Below are 20,594 nucleotides of genomic sequence, written 5' to 3'. Positions count from 1 at the left end.
ATAAGGGATAGTCATTGGCTGGTTCATTCCACAAGGCAATGCCTTGACTAATCAGGGTCAAATTGTCTGGTTTAAAATGCAAGTAATGCTTATCAGTTAACTGTCAGTCACCATCATCTGGTGCATTCTCCCTGGCAATGTGTCTACCAATCAGAGTCCACTTGCCAACCAATCAGCACCTTCTTCTGATACGACATAAAGTTGCTGTTTCCCCTGACATTGATATGCCTATGATTGCCCGGATAAGTGCAAAATGGAAAGCTTTGGCCAAATGTATTTTTTCAGCAATGCTTGATAGCATTCCAATTATAAGTAATGTCAAAGGAAACTTTAAAAAATGCGTGTTACTTTTGTACTTGCATGAATACTTTGAGTTGATTATTGTGTAATCTAATAGTCACAGTGGCATTTCTCCTCGGTATCCAATGGGCATCAGCCATTGAAAAGACCCATTACCCTGTCTGCCGGTTATTCCATTATCTTCCTCTAGAGGGCGCACAGCTCCCAGACGGCTCAGGAGGCCTCAGAACCACATTTAATTTCTTTCTGTTCCCTGGTGTTAAATTAAAAGAACACAATGCTTTGAGAATCAATTGTTAACGACATTTATGAGTTAGTTGGCTTGCTGTTCTTTGATTTTTTTTTGCTTTCCCCCCCGCCAGTTGGTTGTTGCCGGGCCGCAGCTGTTGCCGCTGGGCCTGGGACTGGCCTGAGGCCGCTGTCGGCCTGGTTGTTATTTTAAGTTAATATTGAAACCGGTGAGGAGGTGCGGCGGTGAATGACAGAAGCTGTTGTCGCGGTGCCGAGTGAAGGGGATATTTAGCTGGGAGAAAATGGCTGGTGTGAGTGGTAATGTCGCCCAGAAGACCTGGGAGCTGGCGAATAACATGCAGGAAGTTCAGAGCATCGATGAGATCTACAAATACGACAAAAAACAACAGCAGGAGATCCTCGCAGCTAAACCCTGGACTAAAGAGTAAGTCTAAATATTTGAATCGTTGCTATTACTCCAGACAAGATTAATATTTGAATAAGAGCAGTCATTGAGATCTCTAGTAGGCCCGACCTTTGTTACATCATTGTAGAGACTTAAATATATCAAGAAACAGCAATCCCAGTAAATGTAACTTGTTCAGAAAGAGTGTTTTGGACAGTACTTTGGGACAAAAGGATAATGTAATTTTATTACAACCACTGTGCAATTTAGTATGTGCTGTTTTCTGTACAGTATATATGCAAATTAAATTTCTTTAACTTTTCTAATGCTACAGGACTGATTTTATACATGGCAGATTACTTTTATTGGCTGGTAAAATGTGTATAAGAACATAAAGATGATAATTGAGCTGTGTGGTGCCTCCAGCATACTCTGCTGTTCCATATGATTTTTAAAAAATCATTTAAAGGATACGGGCTTTGCTGGATAGGCCAGCATTTATTGTCCATCCTTAATTGCCCTTGAGAAGGTGGTGCTAAGTTGCCTTCTTGAACTACGGCAGTTCATGGGGAACTTACAGGTGGTGGTGGTGGTGTTCTCACATATCTGCTGCCTTTGTCCTTCTAGATTGTCATTTTCGTGGGTTTAGGAGGTGCTGTCTAAGGAGCTCTGATGAGTTCCTGCAGTGGATCTTGTAGGTTGTACACACTGCATTTGGACGTTATCTGAGGAGTTGTGAATGAAAAGACAAAAATATCCACCTGATTCCTCCTTGCACCAAGTTCCTACTTTCACGAATGTCTCAGTTTACCACTCTGCTTATTCACGTACCTTGTTAACATTGCAATCTGTGATTATGCTCTATGTTTATTTAAATCATTTCCACTAAATGTGAACGTGAAAGGTATAGTATTCACAGATGGTGTTCCGCAGGGATCAGTGCTGGGACTTCTGTTGTTTGTAATATATAAATGACTTGGAAGAAAATGTAGCTGGTCTGATTAGCAAGTTTGCAGATGATACTAAGATTGCTGGAGTTGCGGATAGTGATGAAGATTGTCAGAGAATACAGCAGGATATAGGTAGGCTGGAAAATTGTGTGGATAAATGGCAAATGGAACTTAATCCAGATAAATGCTAGGTGATGCACTTTAGTAAATCCAATTCAGGTGGGAGCTATAAAATAAATGGCAGAACCATCAGGAGCATAGACTCAGAGAGATACCTGGGAGTACAGGTCCACAGATCCTTAAAAGTGGCAAGCACAGGTGGAAAAGGTGGTGAAGAAAGCATATGTCATGCTTGCTTTCATCGGCTGGGGCATCAAGTATAAAAGTTGGCAAATTATGTTACAATTGTATAAACGTTGGTTAGGCCACATTTGGAATACTGTGTCCAATTCTGGTTGCCACACTACCAGAAGGACGTGGAGGCTTTGGAGGGAATACAGAAAAGGTTTACCAGGATGTTATCTGTTAAGGAGAGTTTTAGCTATGAGGAGAGATTAAATAAACTGGGATTGTTCTCCCTGGAAAGACGGAGGCTGAGGGGCAACCTGAAAGAAGTTTATAAAATTGAGGGGCATAGATAAGGTGAACAATTGGAAGCTTTTTCCCAGGGCAGAAATTACAATTACAAGGGGGCACAAGTTCAAGGTAAGGGGGGAAAGGTTCAATAGAGATGTGCGGGGGAAGTTTTTTACACACAAGATGGTGGGGGCCTGGAATGCACTGCCAAGTGAGGTAGTTGAGGCAGACACGTTAGCAACATTTAAGACTTATCTGGATAGACACATGAATAGGCGGGGAATGGAGGGACACAGGTGGTTGGTCTAGAAAGGACAGTGTGATCGGCGCAGGCTTGGTGGGCTGGAGGGCCTGTTCCTGTGCTGTACTGTTCTTTGTAGGTACGGGAAGTCATTCAGGCCTAATGAGAAAATAAGTTTGCCTTTTAGTAGCTCACCTGATGATTTTAAAAAATAGGTATTTGTATGATAATGATTATAGGGATGTCCAAGCCCCAACCATCTGACATACCACGAAGCAGTCCTATTTGCTCTTCTTCTTTGGTTTGTTCTTGAAATTTGTAGGTCGAGAAGTTTGCGATGGACAATTCTCAGTAATTTACCTAATTAGATAAATCCTAAATGGGAGCACCAACACTTCTGTTAATATCTGAAACTTGAGATATGTACAAAATACGTTTTTTAAAATATATATGTAGTTCCATGATGTGCATTTAGACTCATGAAGTCACAATTTAAGATGCATCTAATCCGACTGCAAAGCAGATCATATTTTTATACCATTTATTCGAAGACTGCTGAATTTGCAATGGTGACCCAGTACAATAATATTCCTTTTTCACAAACCTTGGTCTATTTTCCACATAAGATATGATTTTGAATGCCTCTATTACATCTTTCTCCAAGGAAAACAGTGCCAATGCCCAATCAATCTGCATAACTGAAGTATCCATTTTTCTCTTTGAAGCATAGTCACTGTTATGAGATTCGACTTGCCTTCGGATCATGAATGGTGGCTGGAAACTCCAAGTCACGACAGGTTTTGGGAGATTTGCGCATGCACTGACTGGGAGTGAGCAGTGCATTTGCAATTTGACAATTTGTAGTTTTTTGGGCTGTGGATGGGCCAGAGCACCTGCACAAAAAGGAAATGATTTGAAAACCTGGATCATGTGACCAGAAGTGGAGCGCCATACTCTTTAGGTGTTTCCCAGGTAGAGGATGGAAAGAGGTCCCAGTTAGGAAGAAAGAGACCCCAGGCAGATAGTGTTGTGATTAGTATCTTCAAGTAATAGGGGCTTGGGAGAAGCACTGAATATCTAAAGGGCAGCAGAAGGTTGGTGATTCCATGCTGCGGGCCATTGGAGCAAAGGTGGTCCCTTTGGAGCAGTTGTATTCTGCTCAGTGTTGCTGAAGAGCTTAAGTAATAAGACCATAAGACATAGGAGCGGAAGTAAGGCCATTCGGCCCATCGAGTCCACTCCACCATTCAATCATGGTTGATTTCAACTCCATTTACCCGCTCTCTCCCCATAGCCCTTAATTCCTCGAGAAATCAAGAATTTATCAATTTCTGTCTTGAAGACGCTCAACGTCTCGGCCTCCACAGCCCTCTGTGGCAATGAATTCCACAGACCCACCACTCTCTGGCTGAAGAAATTTCTCCTCATCTCTGTTCTAAAGGCTGTGCCCCCGCGTCCTAGTCTCCCCTGCTAATGGAAACAACTTCCCTACGTCCATCCTATCTAAGCCGTTCATTATCTTGTAAGTTTCTATTAGATCTCCCCTCAACCTCCTAAACTCCAATGAATATAATCCCACTATCCTCAGACGTTCATCGTATGTCAGGCCTACCATTCCTGGGATCATCCGTGTGAATCTCCGCTGGACCCGCTCCAGTGCCAGTATGTCCTTCCTGAGGTGTGGGGCCCAAAATTGCTCACAGTACTCCAAATGGGGCCTAACCAGTGCTTTATAAAGCCTCAGAAGTACATCCCTGCTTTTGTATTCCAAGCCTCTTGAGATAAATGACATTACATTTGCTTTCTTAATTACGGACTCAACCTGCAAGTTTACCTTTAGAGAATCCTGGACTAGGACTCCCAAGTCCCTTTGCACTTTAGCATTATGAATTTTGTCACCGTTTAGAAAATAGTCCATGCCTCTATTCTTTTTTCCAAAGTGCAAGACCTCGCACTTGCCCACGTTGAATTTCATCAGCCACTTCTTGGACCACTCTCCTAAACTGTCTAAATCTTTCTGCAGCCTCCCCACCTCCTCAATACTACCTGCCCCTCCACCTATCTTTGTATCATCGGCAAACTTGGCCAGAATGCCCCCAGTCCCGTCATCTAGATCGTTAATGCTTGTGAGTTGGTGCTGGAGTGCAGACTTGGGAGTTTAATTCTTCCCAAAATACTCTACAGCCAATTAAGTACTTTTTGAAGTTTAGCCATTGTTACAATGCAGCAATCACTGCTGTCAGTTTGTGTACAGCAAGGTCATACAAATAGCAATGAGATGGATAATCTGTTTTTATGATATTTGGTTGAGGGATTGGATTTCTAATTAGCTGCTAATAGCTAATTTATTGGAGGACAATATTATTGTCTGATCATGCTCACGTACAGAACATCAGCTGATATTTCAGTGCGGCACTGACACAATGCTGCATTGCATGGGAAGTTACCTGTCGTCCTATTCATTTGTCCGACAGCATTGAGTTCTTCCAATTGTGGTGAATGTTCTTCCCATAACCAGTACCACCAAAAACTGACTGTCTTCCAGTAAATTGCTATTTTGTGGCCTTTATATATTTTTACCTACATAACAACTGAATGTTATCATTTCTGCTTTGGTGTTTAGCTTTCATTTTGAAAATGGTCTTTATAGGTTTAGTACACTGAATAATATTGATAACCCTTTTGTATATTGTGTGATCAAGATTTTGTTTTATTCCATGCCAGTCAGACATTTGCATTTTTGTAACTACTAGTACAAAGCATTGTTTTATAAGATTTTAGTGAGAAATGCAAGAACTTCGTTGTGACTTTGTCAGCAAAATGAAACACTTTTGTTCTAATTATTGTAATGTATTTCTTCCAGTCATCATTACTTCAAGTATTGTAAGATCTCGGCCCTTGCGCTTTTGAAGATGGTGATGCATGCCAGGTCAGGTGGAAATCTGGAAGTGATGGGCTTAATGCTAGGAAAAGTGGATGGAGAAACAATGATTATAATGGACAGTTTTGCTCTTCCTGTTGAAGGGACAGAAACAAGAGTCAATGCTCAGGCTGCTGCTTATGAATACATGGCTGCTTATATTGAAAATGCTAAACAGGTATGTTAAATAACTTCACAGATTTTTCTACTGTGTGAAATGATTGCAGTTTCCTTTAAAGTACTGGGATTCAAATGGCAAATTTCAGATTTGCAAATCCAGTTTAAAGCTCTGAAAAGTGCATTGCTAATGTATACAAGTTATTTCCAGGTCTTCACAAGCTATCTTTTGTAATGACAGTATCCATCTATATCTTAGTATAAATCTTGCATCTGTCTTCATAACTTCCTATTATTGTATTCTTGTCACAATATTTGCCAACAATTTCCCCTTTTTGAATTCCTCTGTCTGCATTTTCTTGATCTGCATTTAACTATTGTAAGATTTTTTGAGACTACTCGTGTAAACTCTGAACCTACTTTAGTAAACTTGTACAAGTGTTCTGAGTGATCTGTCACTATCACATTCTTGGGTTTGCGCTTAAGTAAGTGAGACTTCAGAAGTAAGGTCATGCACAATCAGAGTCTCTCTACCAATGGCCCTTGCCCCACCCTACACCAGGAATGGGAGTTTCCCCCAAAGATCTATCCATTTGCCCCTCTCCTTCTGCATTCTTCTTGCCAAATTTCCCATCTGGTCACTGGCTTCTCTCAAATCTCAAAAGTTTTAAAAACTTCATATGCTTTTTTTTCCTCCACAGTAACTGGAATTTCTATTGTCAAAGTAAGAATTTAAACAAAACAAAAAACTCATTAGCATAATTACATTCATCCATTGAATTATCTACTTCATCTTTCTCAAAGGTCTGTACATGGACTTGATACTTTTGTTCAGAGTTATGATTTTGTGGGTTCAGTTTGGATTGTGCGGTCTGAACATAAACAATGTACATTATTGTGTCAACCTGATGAATTTACAGCACTGGACTACTTGCATGCCAAATAACATAAACAGTGTACAATAGAGATAAGCGATCCCTCCACCAATGAATCAGATCTAAGCTCAGCCATCATGAATGGTGGTGGAAAATTAAACAACTAACTGGAGGAGGAGGCTCTGAAAATATCCCAAAATGGAACTGAGAAATGGCAAATAAGATTCAGTGTGGGAAAATTTGAGATTGAAAGAATGAGAAGGTGAATTATTGTATAAATGGAGAGAGACTGCAGAAAGCTGTAGCACAAAGGGACTTGGGGTTCATTGTTCATAAAACCCAAAACGTTAGCATCGAGGTGCAGAAGGTAATAGAGAAGGCAAATGGAATTCTGGCTTTTATTTCAAGGGAGCTGGATTATAAAAGTAAATAAGTATAGCTACAACTGTACAAGGTACTTGTGAGACCACAATTACAATACTGTTTACAGTTTTGATCCCCTATTTAAGGAAAGATGTATTATCATTGGAGACAGTACAGAAGAAGTTTACTAGGATGATCCTGACTTTGGAGGAACTGCCATATGAGGAAAGGTTAAACCAATTGGGTCTTTACTCCTTGGTTTTCAGATGAATGAGGGGTGACATGATTGAAACATGTAAGATTCTTAGGGGGTTAGACAGGGTAAATTTGGGAGGATGCTTCCACTCATGAGAGACTGTAAAACAGAGGGCATAGTTGCAGAATAAGGGAGTGGTCATTTAAGTCAGATTTGAGGAAGAATTTCTTCTCTCAAATTGGTGAATCTTTGAAATTCTTTGCCCCAGGAAGTTATGGAGACCGATCCTTGAACATTTTCAAGGCTGAGATCAATAGGTTTTTAAATCAGTAGGGGAATTTAAAAGGTTACAGAGAGAAGCCAGGAATGTGGACTTAGTGAGTGTTAGATGAGCCATGATCTTATTAAATGGCAGAACAGGCTTGAAAGGCTGAATGGTCAACTCCTGTTCCTATTTCTTGTGGTCTTATCCCCATTATCAATGATGGAGAGCCCAACACATCAGTGCAAAAGACAAGGCTATTGCATTTGCAACTATCTTCAACCAGAAGTGCCAAGTGGACGATCCATCTTGGTCTCTTCCTGAGGTTCCCAGCACCACCGATGTCAGTCCTCAGCTAATTTGATTCCCTCCACGTGATGTCAAGTAATGGCTGAAGACACTGGATACTGCAAATGGGACTGACATATTTCCGGCAATAGTGCTGAAGACTTGTGCTCCAGAATTAACCACACTCCTAGCCAAGTTGTTCCAGCACAGCCACAACACTGGCATCTACCAGTATGTAGAAAATTGTTCAAGTATGTCCTGTCCACACAAGGCAGAACAAATCTATGCCAATCAATTACCACTCCATCAGTCTACTCTCTCAATCAATCATCAGCAAAGTGATGCAAGAGGTATTCCGTTAGTGGGGAGCTGTTGTAAGTCCACTGGAGTGAACCACTCCTGGTGAGGGGAGGTGGGTGTGGAGGAGAGGCTTAAATAGGGATTTTAATATTTAAATCAGCCCCGTGCAGAGCAGCGCAACAGGCTGGGAGAATTGCCCCCATTTTATTTTAACCAGAAACAAAAAATGCCTCAGTAGCCAGCAGATGGTGCTTTACGAACAGCTGATGAGCTAAAATGTCTTTGTTTTTAGCCATGTTTCTTAAACTTGTGACATCTCTTTGGGACCAATTTTTAAAAATCAGTTACAAAGAATTATGACTAATAACATTGAGTTTAAAAAAAGCAAGGAAAACTACACAATGCGTGCTGCCCTGTCATTTTGGGAATATGGTTTAAAGGAATTGCTGAACCTGACTATTAGAATTGAGTGAACTGATGTAGAGAAATAGTTACAAATCCAGGAATTATTTGGCATCAGCTGAATGTGTTAGTTGAACTCTTATCTTTCCATTCAATTCAATACCTGCTTCAAGCCTGCTGTCATACTGTTTAAAATATTTAAAAGGACAGCAATGGATTGAACAACTATTTATAGATCACAAAACAATTGAACTTTTTTTGTACGGTTTAGTCAGCGTCTGGAGTGAATTGATGAGTTCACATTTGAGGTGTATGCTGTTCATGTCTGATGAAGGTCTACACCTGAAATATCAATACATCATTTCTCACTGCAGGTGCTGACTTATGTGTTGAGTCTTTTTTGTTTCAAAATTCCAACATCTGCAGTTTTGTTTTCGACAGTTGCTTCTAACAAGTCCTCGCATCAGATTTGCTTACTTTGTTGTGACGCATTTTCAGTTTAAAACAAAATCTGTGGTATCTTTTGTATGCTTGAAGAATGCATTTAAACTTTTTTTTCTCTTTTTCAAACTATCCATGTATAACTTTATTTTCCAATTATCTTAGGTTGGACGTCTTGAAAATGCAATTGGCTGGTATCACAGTCATCCAGGTTATGGTTGCTGGCTGTCAGGAATAGATGTTAGTACCCAGATGTTAAACCAACAATTCCAGGAACCATTTGTAGCAGTTGTGGTATGTGCCCTATTTTATATTACCTGAGATACATCTATTAATCTATAAAAAATCCTATCTCCGTGCACTTCCTGCCAACTTTTACCATTGAGATCCCATATGAACATTTCTAACAGAAGCTACCAATGTAAAACATTTCCTAAGGTGTTGCAATTTCCATTATAATTGTTCATAGGATTTTTTTAAAGTACCAAAATGTGCAATTTCAAAATAAGCGAGCTACACCCACATTCATTCTGTCTTCAGATTGAATTAGCTTTAATGACAATCTATAGTTCACATTCATCACTTAAATTGTAATTGGACTTTTGTCTGTTCTGTTTACCTTATTCAACTTTGCCGAATCCAAAATTTGATTTGTGTTTAACTATTTACAGTTATAAAATGTATTAACACCTAAGACTATTTAGCTCACTAGACCTGTACATACTTAGTCCCATACCTTTCAAAATTTTCCTTTTTCAATTATGTTCTTCATTTTGTTTCCCCATAGTCTCTCTCTCTCCTGAATATTTTGTAACCCGGAATATTCTTTGCTGTAATTTTAGTCATTCTGTGTTAATGTTATTGTATTACACCAAAGCAATTTATGTCTTTGGCTAACCAATTTTATTCACAAAATACTTTTGTGCATTTATGTGTATGGAACTTAAACCTCCTGCTGCTAGTAGTCTTACTCATTTTCATTCCTTCTCCCTCTTTTATTGATTTTTCTTTGGCCATTTTTATACATCGAACAGTACAGCACAGAACAGGCCCTTCGGCCCACGATGTTGTGCCGAGCTTTATCTGAAACCAAGATCAAGCTATCCCACTCCCTATCATCCTGGTGTGCTCCATGTGCCTATCCAATAACTGCTTAAATGTTCCTAAAGTGTCTGACTCCACTATCACTGCAGGCAGTCCATTCCACACCCCAGCCACTCTCTGCGTAAAGAACCTACCTCTGATATCCTTCCTATATCTCCCACCATGAACCCTATAGTTATGCCCCCTTGTAATAGCTCCATCCACCTGAGGAAATAGTCTTTGAACGTTCACTCTATCTATCCCCTTCATCATTTTATAAACCTCTATTAAGTCTCCCCTCAGCCTCCTCCGCTCCAGAGAGAACAGCCCTAGCTCCCTCAACCTTTCTTCATAAGACCTACCCTCCAAACCAGGCAGCATCCTGGTAAATCTCCTCTGCACTCTTTCCAGTGCTTCCACATCCTTCTTATAGTGAGGTGACCAGAACTGCACACAATATTCCAAATGTGGTCTCACCAAGGTCCTGTACAGTTGCAGCATAACCCCACGGCTCTTAAACTCCAACCCCCTGTTAATAAAAGCTAACACACTATAGGCCTTCTTCACAGCTCTATCCACTTGAGTGGCAACCTTTAGAGATCTGTGGATATCGACCCCAAGATATCTCTGTTCCTCCACAGTCTTCAGAACCCTACCTTTAACCCTGTAATCCACATTTAAATTAGTCCTGCCAAAATGAATTTTTACTTTTTGTTTTATCATTGTTTCTCTCCTTCCCCGACCATATTGGTTCTAACAAAGTTAAACTTTTCTACTTGACACGATTTATTCTGGCAGTGAAGACACCAGGCCTAACCTTTCAGTCAGGCCCATTCGCCCAGCACATTACTTCTGCAGATCTAATCTGAATGACTCAAATTTCTGCACCTTTACTCTAACCTGCACCTCTTACCTGCTGAAATTCCATCTATAACACCATGAGAAACGGCTTCACGGTATTTAATTTGAAGAAATTGCTGTTCATCCACTAGAATGCTCAGCCTAATAATTTCACAATCGTGGAGAAGTTGAGTGAGGTGGTGGTGAAGTTAAGGCTAGGTAGCTAGGTGTTGTCGGCATACACGGAAACACTAAAGTTGTGATTTTTGGATGATATTGCCAAAGGGATGCACATAAGTGAGAAGTAGGAGGGGTCTAAGGATAAATCCTTGCGAGGCATCTGAAAAATTGTGTGAGATGGTTGGAGAAATGAAACCATTGCGAGTGATAAGCTGGCTGCAATACCCGATGGATAGGAATGGAGTAGAAAGTCATCCATGATCTCATTGAATGATGGAATGTGCTCAAAGGGTTGAATGGCCTACTCCTGTTTCTATCTTGTTATGGAACCAGACAAGGACAGTTCCACCCAACTGGAGAGACATTGGTGGGGGATTGTGGGATCAATTGTGTCAAAGTCTGAAGACCGGTTGGGAGCAAAGATGAGGGATTGTGTCGGCTGTCATTTGCAACTTTAAGAACCAGCTTACTGCTGTGGCATCATCAGAAGTCTTATTGGATAGATTCAAACAGAGTTCAGGGAAAATATGCATGGATTTGGGAGGTGACAATACATTCAATGACTGGAGAGGGAGGTTGGAAATGGGATGCTAGTCCACAAGATGATGGGGCTGGTTTTCTGAGGAGAAGGCTGTTGATGGTAGATTTGGAGAAGAGATGGACAGCACCTAATGATTGAGAACCATTAAGAATATCAGTTAACATGGGGGCTTGGAAGGAAAGTTGGGTTCTTGCAGTTTAGTTGGAATTCTGTTGATGGAGCAGGCATGTGTCTCCAGGGCAAGATCTAATTGGAGATAGCATGAAGGGAGTTAGAGAATAAACTAAATATGTAACTTCAGGGCAGTAAGGAGCTTTAGAGGAAGTTTGACCAAGTGGGAAGTGAAAGGGAGGAAAGAGGCAGCTGATCAGAAGGCCTCAGTTTTAATGTCAAAAAAGTTAATGAGCTCCTTGCCCTTATCATTTGAGGTGAGGGTGGAGGAGACATGGGAGAAGGGTGTAAGCAGATGATTTGCAATTGGGCGAAGCAACTGGGGGTATCTTTGCATTCCAGAATGATCGTGAACAGTGAGCAGTTTAAGCATACAGGCAGATCCGATGCTTTGTGTTGACACAAATTTTGCGCGTACAGCTAAGTCATTTATCCACCATACCTTTGGTTTTGAGGGAAAAACAAGCATTTATTGGGGGCTAATACATCAAAGGTGAGGGTGTGTTTGAGCAAATCAGCTGCAACAATGTTGTGAGTGGAGGGCTAAAGACTAGACAGTTAGGATTCAGAAAGTTCAGTAGGAAATAAATTTGTTGTTTTCCAAAGCAGAAGGAAGAGATGGGGTTGGGACGTGGAAGAAGAGTGTGGGTGGATGGTATTACAAAGAAGTGAGGTACCCTTTGTTCTCTCAAAGGGTCATTATTATGTGGAATTCTCTTCCCCAAAAAGCACTGAAGGCTGGGTCATTGAATTTATTTAAGGCAAATTTAGACAGATTTTTGATGGACAAGGGAGTCCAGCATTATGGAGGGGCAGACAGGAAAGTGGAATTGAGACCACAAACAGATCAGCCATAATACTGAATGGTGAAGCAGGCTCAGAGGGCTGCATTGTCTACTCCTCTTCGTGTCCCATGGTCTTACCCTTGCATGTGATTGATGCAGCATATACTGGAAGCAACAAGCTCATTTGAGATAACCACCAGGTCCTGGGGGGGGGGGGGGGTTGGTGAATATGGTTTGGCAGTTTTACATAGAGCAAGAGATTAAGGGAGCATTAGAGGACAGTGAACTCATAACTTTGTATATAATTTTTGAACTTCTTTAAATTCATTCCTTCACACATGACTATTTATGTGCTGTACATGCTATTATTAAAAAGGCAATTGAAATATTATTTCTGTTGGTTTGGAGATGTCCATGTTAAGAATTTTATAAAGTTATGCTGATCAAGATGTGTTTTTTTTTCAGATTGACCCAACGCGAACTATATCTGCTGGGAAAGTAAATTTAGGGGCTTTTAGGACGTATCCTAAGGTAACTCTTCCTGCTAATTTTGGGGTGCAGTGCCGCATCTTGTCAGCTTGGATCTTGTTTGTCTCTCTTGTGGAGACCTTGAATTAGATTCAGTTGGAATTTGAATTTGGTTTTGGAGCAAGCAAGAATTTGGGTTTGCCCGGTCCATTCTGAACTTCGCTTTGTAACTTTAAGGATGGAGTAAACCATTTAAAAAAACTCTTCCGACTAATTTTCTCTCTCTGGTTCCAGGAGGGAAGAAATCATTCAGTATTATAAGCTGTACCTCAACACCGTATCCATCCTAAGAGAACAAACAGTACAGCACAGGAACAGGCCCTTTGGCCCACCAAATCTGTGCCAACACAGATGCCCTTCTAATCTAATATTTTCTTGCCTCTACGTAGTCCATATACCTCTATTCCCTGCCTATTCATGTATCTATTCAAATGCCTCTTGAACGTTGTCATAGAATCTGCTTCCACCACCACCTCTGGCAGCGAATTCCAGGCATTCACCACCCTGTGTGAAAAACTTGCCCCTTACATCTCCTCTAAACTTTCCCTCTCTCACTCTCAACCTTTGCCCCCAAGTAATTAACCCTTTGACCCTGGGGAAAAGACTCTGACTGTCCACTCTATCCAAGCCTGATATAATCTTGTAAACCTCTATCAGGTCCCCCCTCGTCCTCCAACACTCCAGTGCAAATATTCCAAGTTTGTTCAACCTTTCTTCATAGTCCATATATTCCAAACCAGGCAACATCCTGGTAAATCTCTTCTGCACCCTTTCCAATGCATCAACATCCTTCCGGTAGTGTAGTGACCAGAATAGTACACAATACTCCAAATGTGGCCTAACCAAAGCCTTATACAGCTGCAACATCATTTTCCAGTTCCTGTACTCAACGCCCCGACCGATGAAGGCCAGCATGCCATATGCCTTCTTGACCACCCCACCTGAGTTGCCGCCTTCATGGAACTGTGGATCTGCACGCCTAGATCCTTCTGTATGCTAATATTTCTAAGGGCTCTACCATTTACTGTAGACTTTCCTTCTACAGTAGACTTTCCAAATCATATCACCTCACATTTGTCCAGGTTAAATTCTTTTGGCCCAGGTCTCCAGCTAATTTACATCCTCTGACAATTCTCCTCACTATCCACTACTCCCTCAATTTTTGTATCATCTGCAAATTTACTAATCAGACCACCTACATTTTCCTCCAAATCATATATATTACAAATAACCGAGGTCCCAGTACTGATTCTTGTGGAACACCGCTTGTCACAGACCTCCAGTTAGAAAAGTACCCTTCCACTGCTAGTCTCTGCTTTCTGCGCCCAAGCCAGTGTTGTATCCATCTTACCAGCTCACCTTGGATCCCATATGACTTCACCTTCTCTATCAGCCTGCCATGAGGAACCTTATTGAAGGCTTTATTGAAGTCCATGTATACAACATCCACTGCCCCTGCCCTGGTCAACTTTTCTTTTGTCACTTGCTCAAAGAACTCAATTAAATTTGAGCAATGACCTCCCCTTCACAAAACCGTGCTGCCTATAGCTAATAAGCCTATTCTCTTCCAGATGCGAGTACATCCTGTTCCTAAGAATCTTTGCCAATAATTTCCCCACCACTGATGTCAGGCCTGTAATTTCCCAGATTTTCTCTACTGCCTTTCTTAAACAGAGGAACCATATTAGCTACTCTCCAATCTTCTGGTACCTCACCCGTGGCTAAAGAGGGTACAAAGATTTTGGGCAAGGCCTCAGCAGTTTCTTCCCTCGTCTCAGTATTCTGGGATAGACCCTATCTGGCCCTGGGGACTTGTCCACCTTAATGTTTTTCAAAACTTCCAATACCTCCTCCCTTGTTATCTCAACATGTCCTAGAATGTCAACATTCTCCTTTCTACACTCACCATCCACCACATCCTTATCCTTTGTGAATACTGATGCAAAGTATTCATTAAAGACCTCACCCACCTCATCTGGCTTGCCACACAAATTCCCTCCACTGTCCTTGAGTGGACCTGCCCTTTCCTTAGCAACCTCTTCCTCCTCATATGCATAAAAAATTTACCCTGGGATTCTCCTTAATCCTGCCTGCTAAGGACATTTCATGGCCCTTTTGCCCTCCTAAGTCCTGTTTAAGCTCTTTCCTGTTATCTTTGTATTCCTCAAGAGCCTTATCTGTTTTCAATTTCCTGAAATTTTTGTTTGCCTCCTTTTTTACTAATCTCACAATCTCTCTTGTCATCCAGGGCTCCTGAATCTTGCCATCTTTATCCTTCATTTTTACAGGGACATACTTGTCCTGAATTGTTAACAACTAACTTTTAAAAGACTCCCACGTATCGGATGTGGATTTACCCTCAAACAACCGCCCCCAGTCAAACTTCCCTAGCTCGTGCCTAATACTGTCATAGTTTCCCAGTTTAGTACTTTCACTCTGGGACTACTTCTATCCTTTTCTACAAGTATCTTGAAACTTATAGAATTGTGATCCTATTCCCAAAATAGTCCCCCACTGAGGCATCAATCACCTGTCCGGGCTCGTTCCCAGAACCAGGTCTAAGATAGTCCAACTCGGGAAGAGGCTATGGCATATTGCCTCAAGAAGCACTCTTGGACACACTCACCAAACTCTGCCCCGTCCAAGACCCTGGCACTAAAGGAATCCCAGTCTATATTGGGGAAGTTAAAATCGCCCATCACAACAACCCCGTTGTTTTTACATCCTCCCATAATCTGCTGACATATCAGTCCCTCCACTTCCCGCTGGCTGTTAACAACTAACTTTTAAAAGACTCCCACGTATCGGATGTGGATTTACCCTCAAACAACCGCCCCCAGTCAAAAGGAGGTCTGTAGTACAACCCCAACAGTGTAATTGCACCGCCCCTGTTCCTGAGTTCTACCCATATGGCCTCACTGTATGATCCCACCAAGGTGTCCTCCCTCTGTATAGCTGTGACATTCTCCCTAATCAGCAAAGCAACACCTCCACTTCTTTTGTCACCCTCTCTATCTCACCTGAAGCATCTAAATTCTGGAATGCTAAGCTGCCAGTCCTGCTCTTCTTTCACCCAAGTCTCCGTAATTACCACAACATAATTTCATGTAGTTATCCAAGCTTTAGGTTCATCCATCTTACCTGTCATAGTCTTTGCATTAAACACACCTCAGACCATCTGTCCTGTCATGTTTTGTACACATTCTGTGTTTTATTTCTCTTCGCCTTACCGGACCCATTCACTGAGTTCTCCACAGTCTCTGTGCTCTCTGACCTACTGTGACTCCCACACCCCTGCCTAATTAGTTGGCTATGTTTCATAAAATAATCAAAAAAGTGAATAGGCTATTTGTTCATGAATGGGAGAGGAGACCCTTCCCAACTGTCTTCCCCTTGGCTAGTGAGACACATTGTAGTGCCTTGATAATCATTCTGCCTCAGAGTTGGAAACTCTGCACAGACTAGCAATTAAATGCTGGATCTTCCAAATCCATATGGCACAATTACTTGCCATATGCAACAATGGGAGAGAACCCAGGTTAAATGTAACCGAGATAGTAATCTCGGTTACATTTAACCTGGGTTCTCTCCCATTGTTGTGTAGCTTTTTAAAAAGATCTTTCATTGGAAGCACACTCGGACTAAGTCCACTAACATTTCCCATTACATTTAGCTGTGCAGCTAGCAGATTGCAAGTGTAGCCCTCCCACCAGCACTAAATATCAGCACCACCATTGTATGGATAAATGAACCATAGATCCACGCTTCGAATTCCGTGGTCTGCTGCAGCTTCTAGTTCTGCAATTCACTTTGAATATCTTCAGTTTTAATTTCTGCTTACATGCTCGTTACCCTCCGAATTGGTTGCTTTGGCCTTGGTGGTCCTTTCTACCTTGGGTCCTTTTTTTCTCTATGTCTTAATTGTCTGCTAGGATTTCAGGCCTCTACTCGAGGCTTATCAGATTCATTAGATTGATTCCTGAGATGAAGAACTTGTCTTATGAAGAGAGATTGAGCAATTTAGGCCTATACTTGCAGGAGTTTAGAAGAATGAGAGAAGATCTAATTGGGGTATATAAAATGCTAAAGGGGATTGACAGGGTAGACATAGAGCAGATGTTTCCACTTGTTGCATATTCTAGAACGAGATGCCATAGTTTTAGGCTAACGGGTGACAGATTTAAAACAGAAATGAGGAGGAATTACTTCACTCAAAGGATCGTGAATCTGTGGAATTTCCTACCCCAGAGTGCAGCGGACACCAGAACATGAAACAGAGAGAGAGAGGTTTTTAATTAGCAGTGGATGAAGGGTTGTGGGGAGCGGATAGAAAGGTGGCGATGAAATCAGCCATGGTCATATTCAATGCAGTGCAGGCTTGAGGAGCTGAATTACCTGCTCCTACTCCTAGTTCTTATGTACTGGACTCAGTCACATCAATGCTTTTGGAGGCTTTTCCCAACTGTCAAACTGATATTTGTAATCACTACTTGCTGCTCTGCTACTCTTGGTCACTTCTGTCAACCAACCCACTGTTGTTGGCCTCTCAACAACAACTTTCATTTATATAGTGACTTTATTGTAGTAAATTGTCCCAAGGCACTTAATTTTTGGGAGTGTTATCAAACAAAATTTGATATAAAGCCTCCGATATTAGGATAGAAGACTGAAATTTTAGTCAGAGAGGTGGTTTTAAGGCAAGTCTTTCTGGGGGAGAAAGAAGTAGCGATGTAGGGATGTCTAAGGATGAAGTTCCAGAGCTTAGGATCTAGGCGTTTGAAGGTGTGATAAGCAATAATTAAGTGTTGAAATCGAGAATACACATGATGCCAGAATTGGAGGAATGTGGAGATCAGTTTATGGGGCCTGGAAGGTAGGTTTACTATGAGCATTAGGATAAAAGAAAGGAAACAGATTAGATGTTTTGGTGTCCTCTGGTGTCTTTTTTGGCTCTCCTGCGTATCTCAACTGGCCAAACATTACTGATTTTTGTTTGTAGACATTTGGCACCATTTTATTGAGGCTGAACAACCCATATTGAACTAATAAATCTCCCAGCAAGACAGACATCAGGAGCTTCAAAGAAATAGAAAGTGAAGTGAAGAGAGAGATGGCTTAAAGAGTTGGGGATAGACATTAGGGAGAAAACCTCATGGCAGAAAGACTGTTGGGAATGGTGAGCAATTCGAGAAATCACAAATCAGTTAATGGAGACAAAAATTAGAAAGCTGGAATGCAAGTTAAGAATCAGAGGCAAAAGACTGACCATGAGAAACTTCTGAAGATTTACTGGTGAAAGTGTATGTTAATTTTAATTGTAGTTACTAGACTTTACGTAAATTAGCAGAAATTTTGAGTTCAATTTCTTATTCATATATAAGGATAGAAAAACATTGATCAAAAAAGTTAAATTGGCAAATTTAAGAGTACCTTCCTTTTTAAAATATTTCCATTGCATACTTTATTTTCTAGGGTTATAAACCACCTGATGAAGGTCCTTCAGAATACCAGACTATTCCACTTAACAAAATAGAGGATTTTGGAGTACACTGCAAACAGTAAGTAACCATCTAGGAAGTTTTTATCTCGTGCGTATGCTTTTCAATAATAACCTTGAATAATGCACAATTACTATAAATGTTGCATTTTAGAGTACCCTCTGACTCATCAGAATTTTGTGGTAGTAATGATGGCAAAGCTGTCAGTATTCACCACATTACTGCTTTGAAAGTGACAGCAACTTCTGGAGTTGCAAATCACAGTTAAATGTGGAACTCCAGAAGTTGCTTTAAGTGATTTTGTGTTTCTCCTGAGGGTGTGCTGGAATCAACTATAAATAAATGAGTAATGAGAACTTGCATTCTTCATCTCATCATTAAAATCCTTGAAAAGGATGCAGTTTGTTGAATGAGGTGTAACTTGGTTTAGAACAACACAATTTGTTAATAATTACTGCCAAATAGCCTCTTTGGTCCTGAAAGAGCAATTTTATATTCAAGTGAGAAATTAAGGCGTCCGAGTAAAATTGGAATCAATAAGACCATAAGACCATAAGACATAGGAGCGGAAGTAAGGCCATTCGGCCCATCGAGTCCACTCCACCATTCAATCATGGTTGATTTCAACTCCATTTACCCGCTCTCTCCCCATAGCCCTTAATTCCTCGAGAAATCATAAGAATTGGGGCGTGATGGGGAAGGGAGTTATACTTTGCACAAAGGAAAATGGTTGTGCTTCTTCATTTCAACCACAGGGCATCTCTGTAGGAGTTCCTCAGAATAGTGTCCTAGGCCCAACCATCTTTAGTTGCTTCATCAATTACCTTATCTCCATCATACGGTCTGAAATGGGGCAGTCACTGATTTGTAGTGTGTGGTTCCATCTGCAAATTCTCAGATAATGAAGCAGTCTGTGCCCACATGCAGCAGGAGCTAGATGACACTGAGGCTCAGCTTGGTAAGTGGCAAGTCATGCCACGCAAGCAATGACCATTTGCAGAGTTTAATCACCTTTTTCCATCAGATTCAGTGGCATTACCATAATTAAATTCCGCACTATCAACATCCCCTACACTATTAACTGTAGACCAGAATCTTTACTGGACTAGCCATATAAATAATGGGATTGCAATACCCAATCAAAGGCTGGAAATTTTGTTGAGAGTGACTTGTCTTCTGACTTGCCAAAGCTTGTACAAGTCATCACACTATGCTAGAATGCTCTCCACTTGCCTTGATGACTACAATTCCAGCAATTCTCTAAGCCCACCACCATCCAGTACAAAGAGGCCTTCTTGATTGGCATCCCACCTGCTTCTTTAAACATTTAGTTTCTCCACCACTGGAACAATGTGTGGCATCTACAAGATGGACCTGAACTGTGCTGGGATCAGTGTTCTGCTGAATTGTATAATTAGGATGGCAGGAGGGCTTTAATCTAAATAGTGAGGGAAAGGGAAAATGTGATAAATTAAAGAACAAGGACATGGCAAGAGAGCAAGGTGGCAATAAAGGTAATGTCAGGGCAAGGGACAGAATGTACAAACCTAAAGCGTGTAACAGCAGATAAAGCAGAAATTTGCAAAATACAGTAAAATGACTGAACTAAAGGCTTTATATCATAGCATTTGTAACAAAACAGATGAAATGTCAGCTCAGAGAAAAATGTCTAATCTTATGACCATAGAGAGATGTGATTGCAAGGTGACCAATGCTGGAACCTGAATATTCGAGGGTACTTGACATTTCAGAAGCACAGGAAAGGGTGGTGGAATTGCTCTGTTATTTAAGTATGACAGTATAATAGTGAATGTTGATCTTCATTTTAAAGATCAAGATGTGGAATAAGTTTGGTTGTGGGGAGGGGGTTTCTAATAAATGATTGCAATTATCATGCGTGGTTTTAATTTCCATATAGGTTGGATGAATCAGATTGGCATAGGTTTCCTGGAAGATAAGTTCATAGTGTTTTTGGGACAGTTAATGACCAATGGTAGTGGTAGTATAATGGTAGTGTTCAATGAGGCAGAATTAATTGATGACCTCCAAGGAAAGGCAGCTCAAGATAGCAGCGATGATAACATGATTAAACTTCATGTT

General features: G+C 41.0%; 1 protein-coding gene across 1 annotated transcript in view; it reads left to right on the top strand.

The window, feature by feature from the left end:
- Positions 1-215: 215 nt before the first annotated feature.
- Positions 216-20,594, top strand: part of cops5 (COP9 signalosome subunit 5) — a 43,524-nt gene continuing 23,145 nt past the window's right edge. Inside the window, exons 1-5 of the mRNA XM_078216284.1 lie at positions 216-976; positions 5,568-5,802; positions 9,034-9,162; positions 12,934-12,999; positions 18,469-18,554. Of these exons, the coding sequence (XP_078072410.1) occupies positions 834-976; positions 5,568-5,802; positions 9,034-9,162; positions 12,934-12,999; positions 18,469-18,554 (659 nt within the window). The 5' untranslated portion in view covers positions 216-833. The remainder of the gene's footprint in view (positions 977-5,567; positions 5,803-9,033; positions 9,163-12,933; positions 13,000-18,468; positions 18,555-20,594) is intronic.

The sequence above is a fragment of the Mustelus asterias genome, chromosome 7 (genome assembly GCF_964213995.1).
Source record: "Mustelus asterias chromosome 7, sMusAst1.hap1.1, whole genome shotgun sequence".
NCBI classification, from domain to species: Eukaryota; Metazoa; Chordata; class Chondrichthyes; order Carcharhiniformes; family Triakidae; genus Mustelus; species Mustelus asterias.
This window is presented reverse-complemented; position numbering and strand designations above follow the sequence as displayed.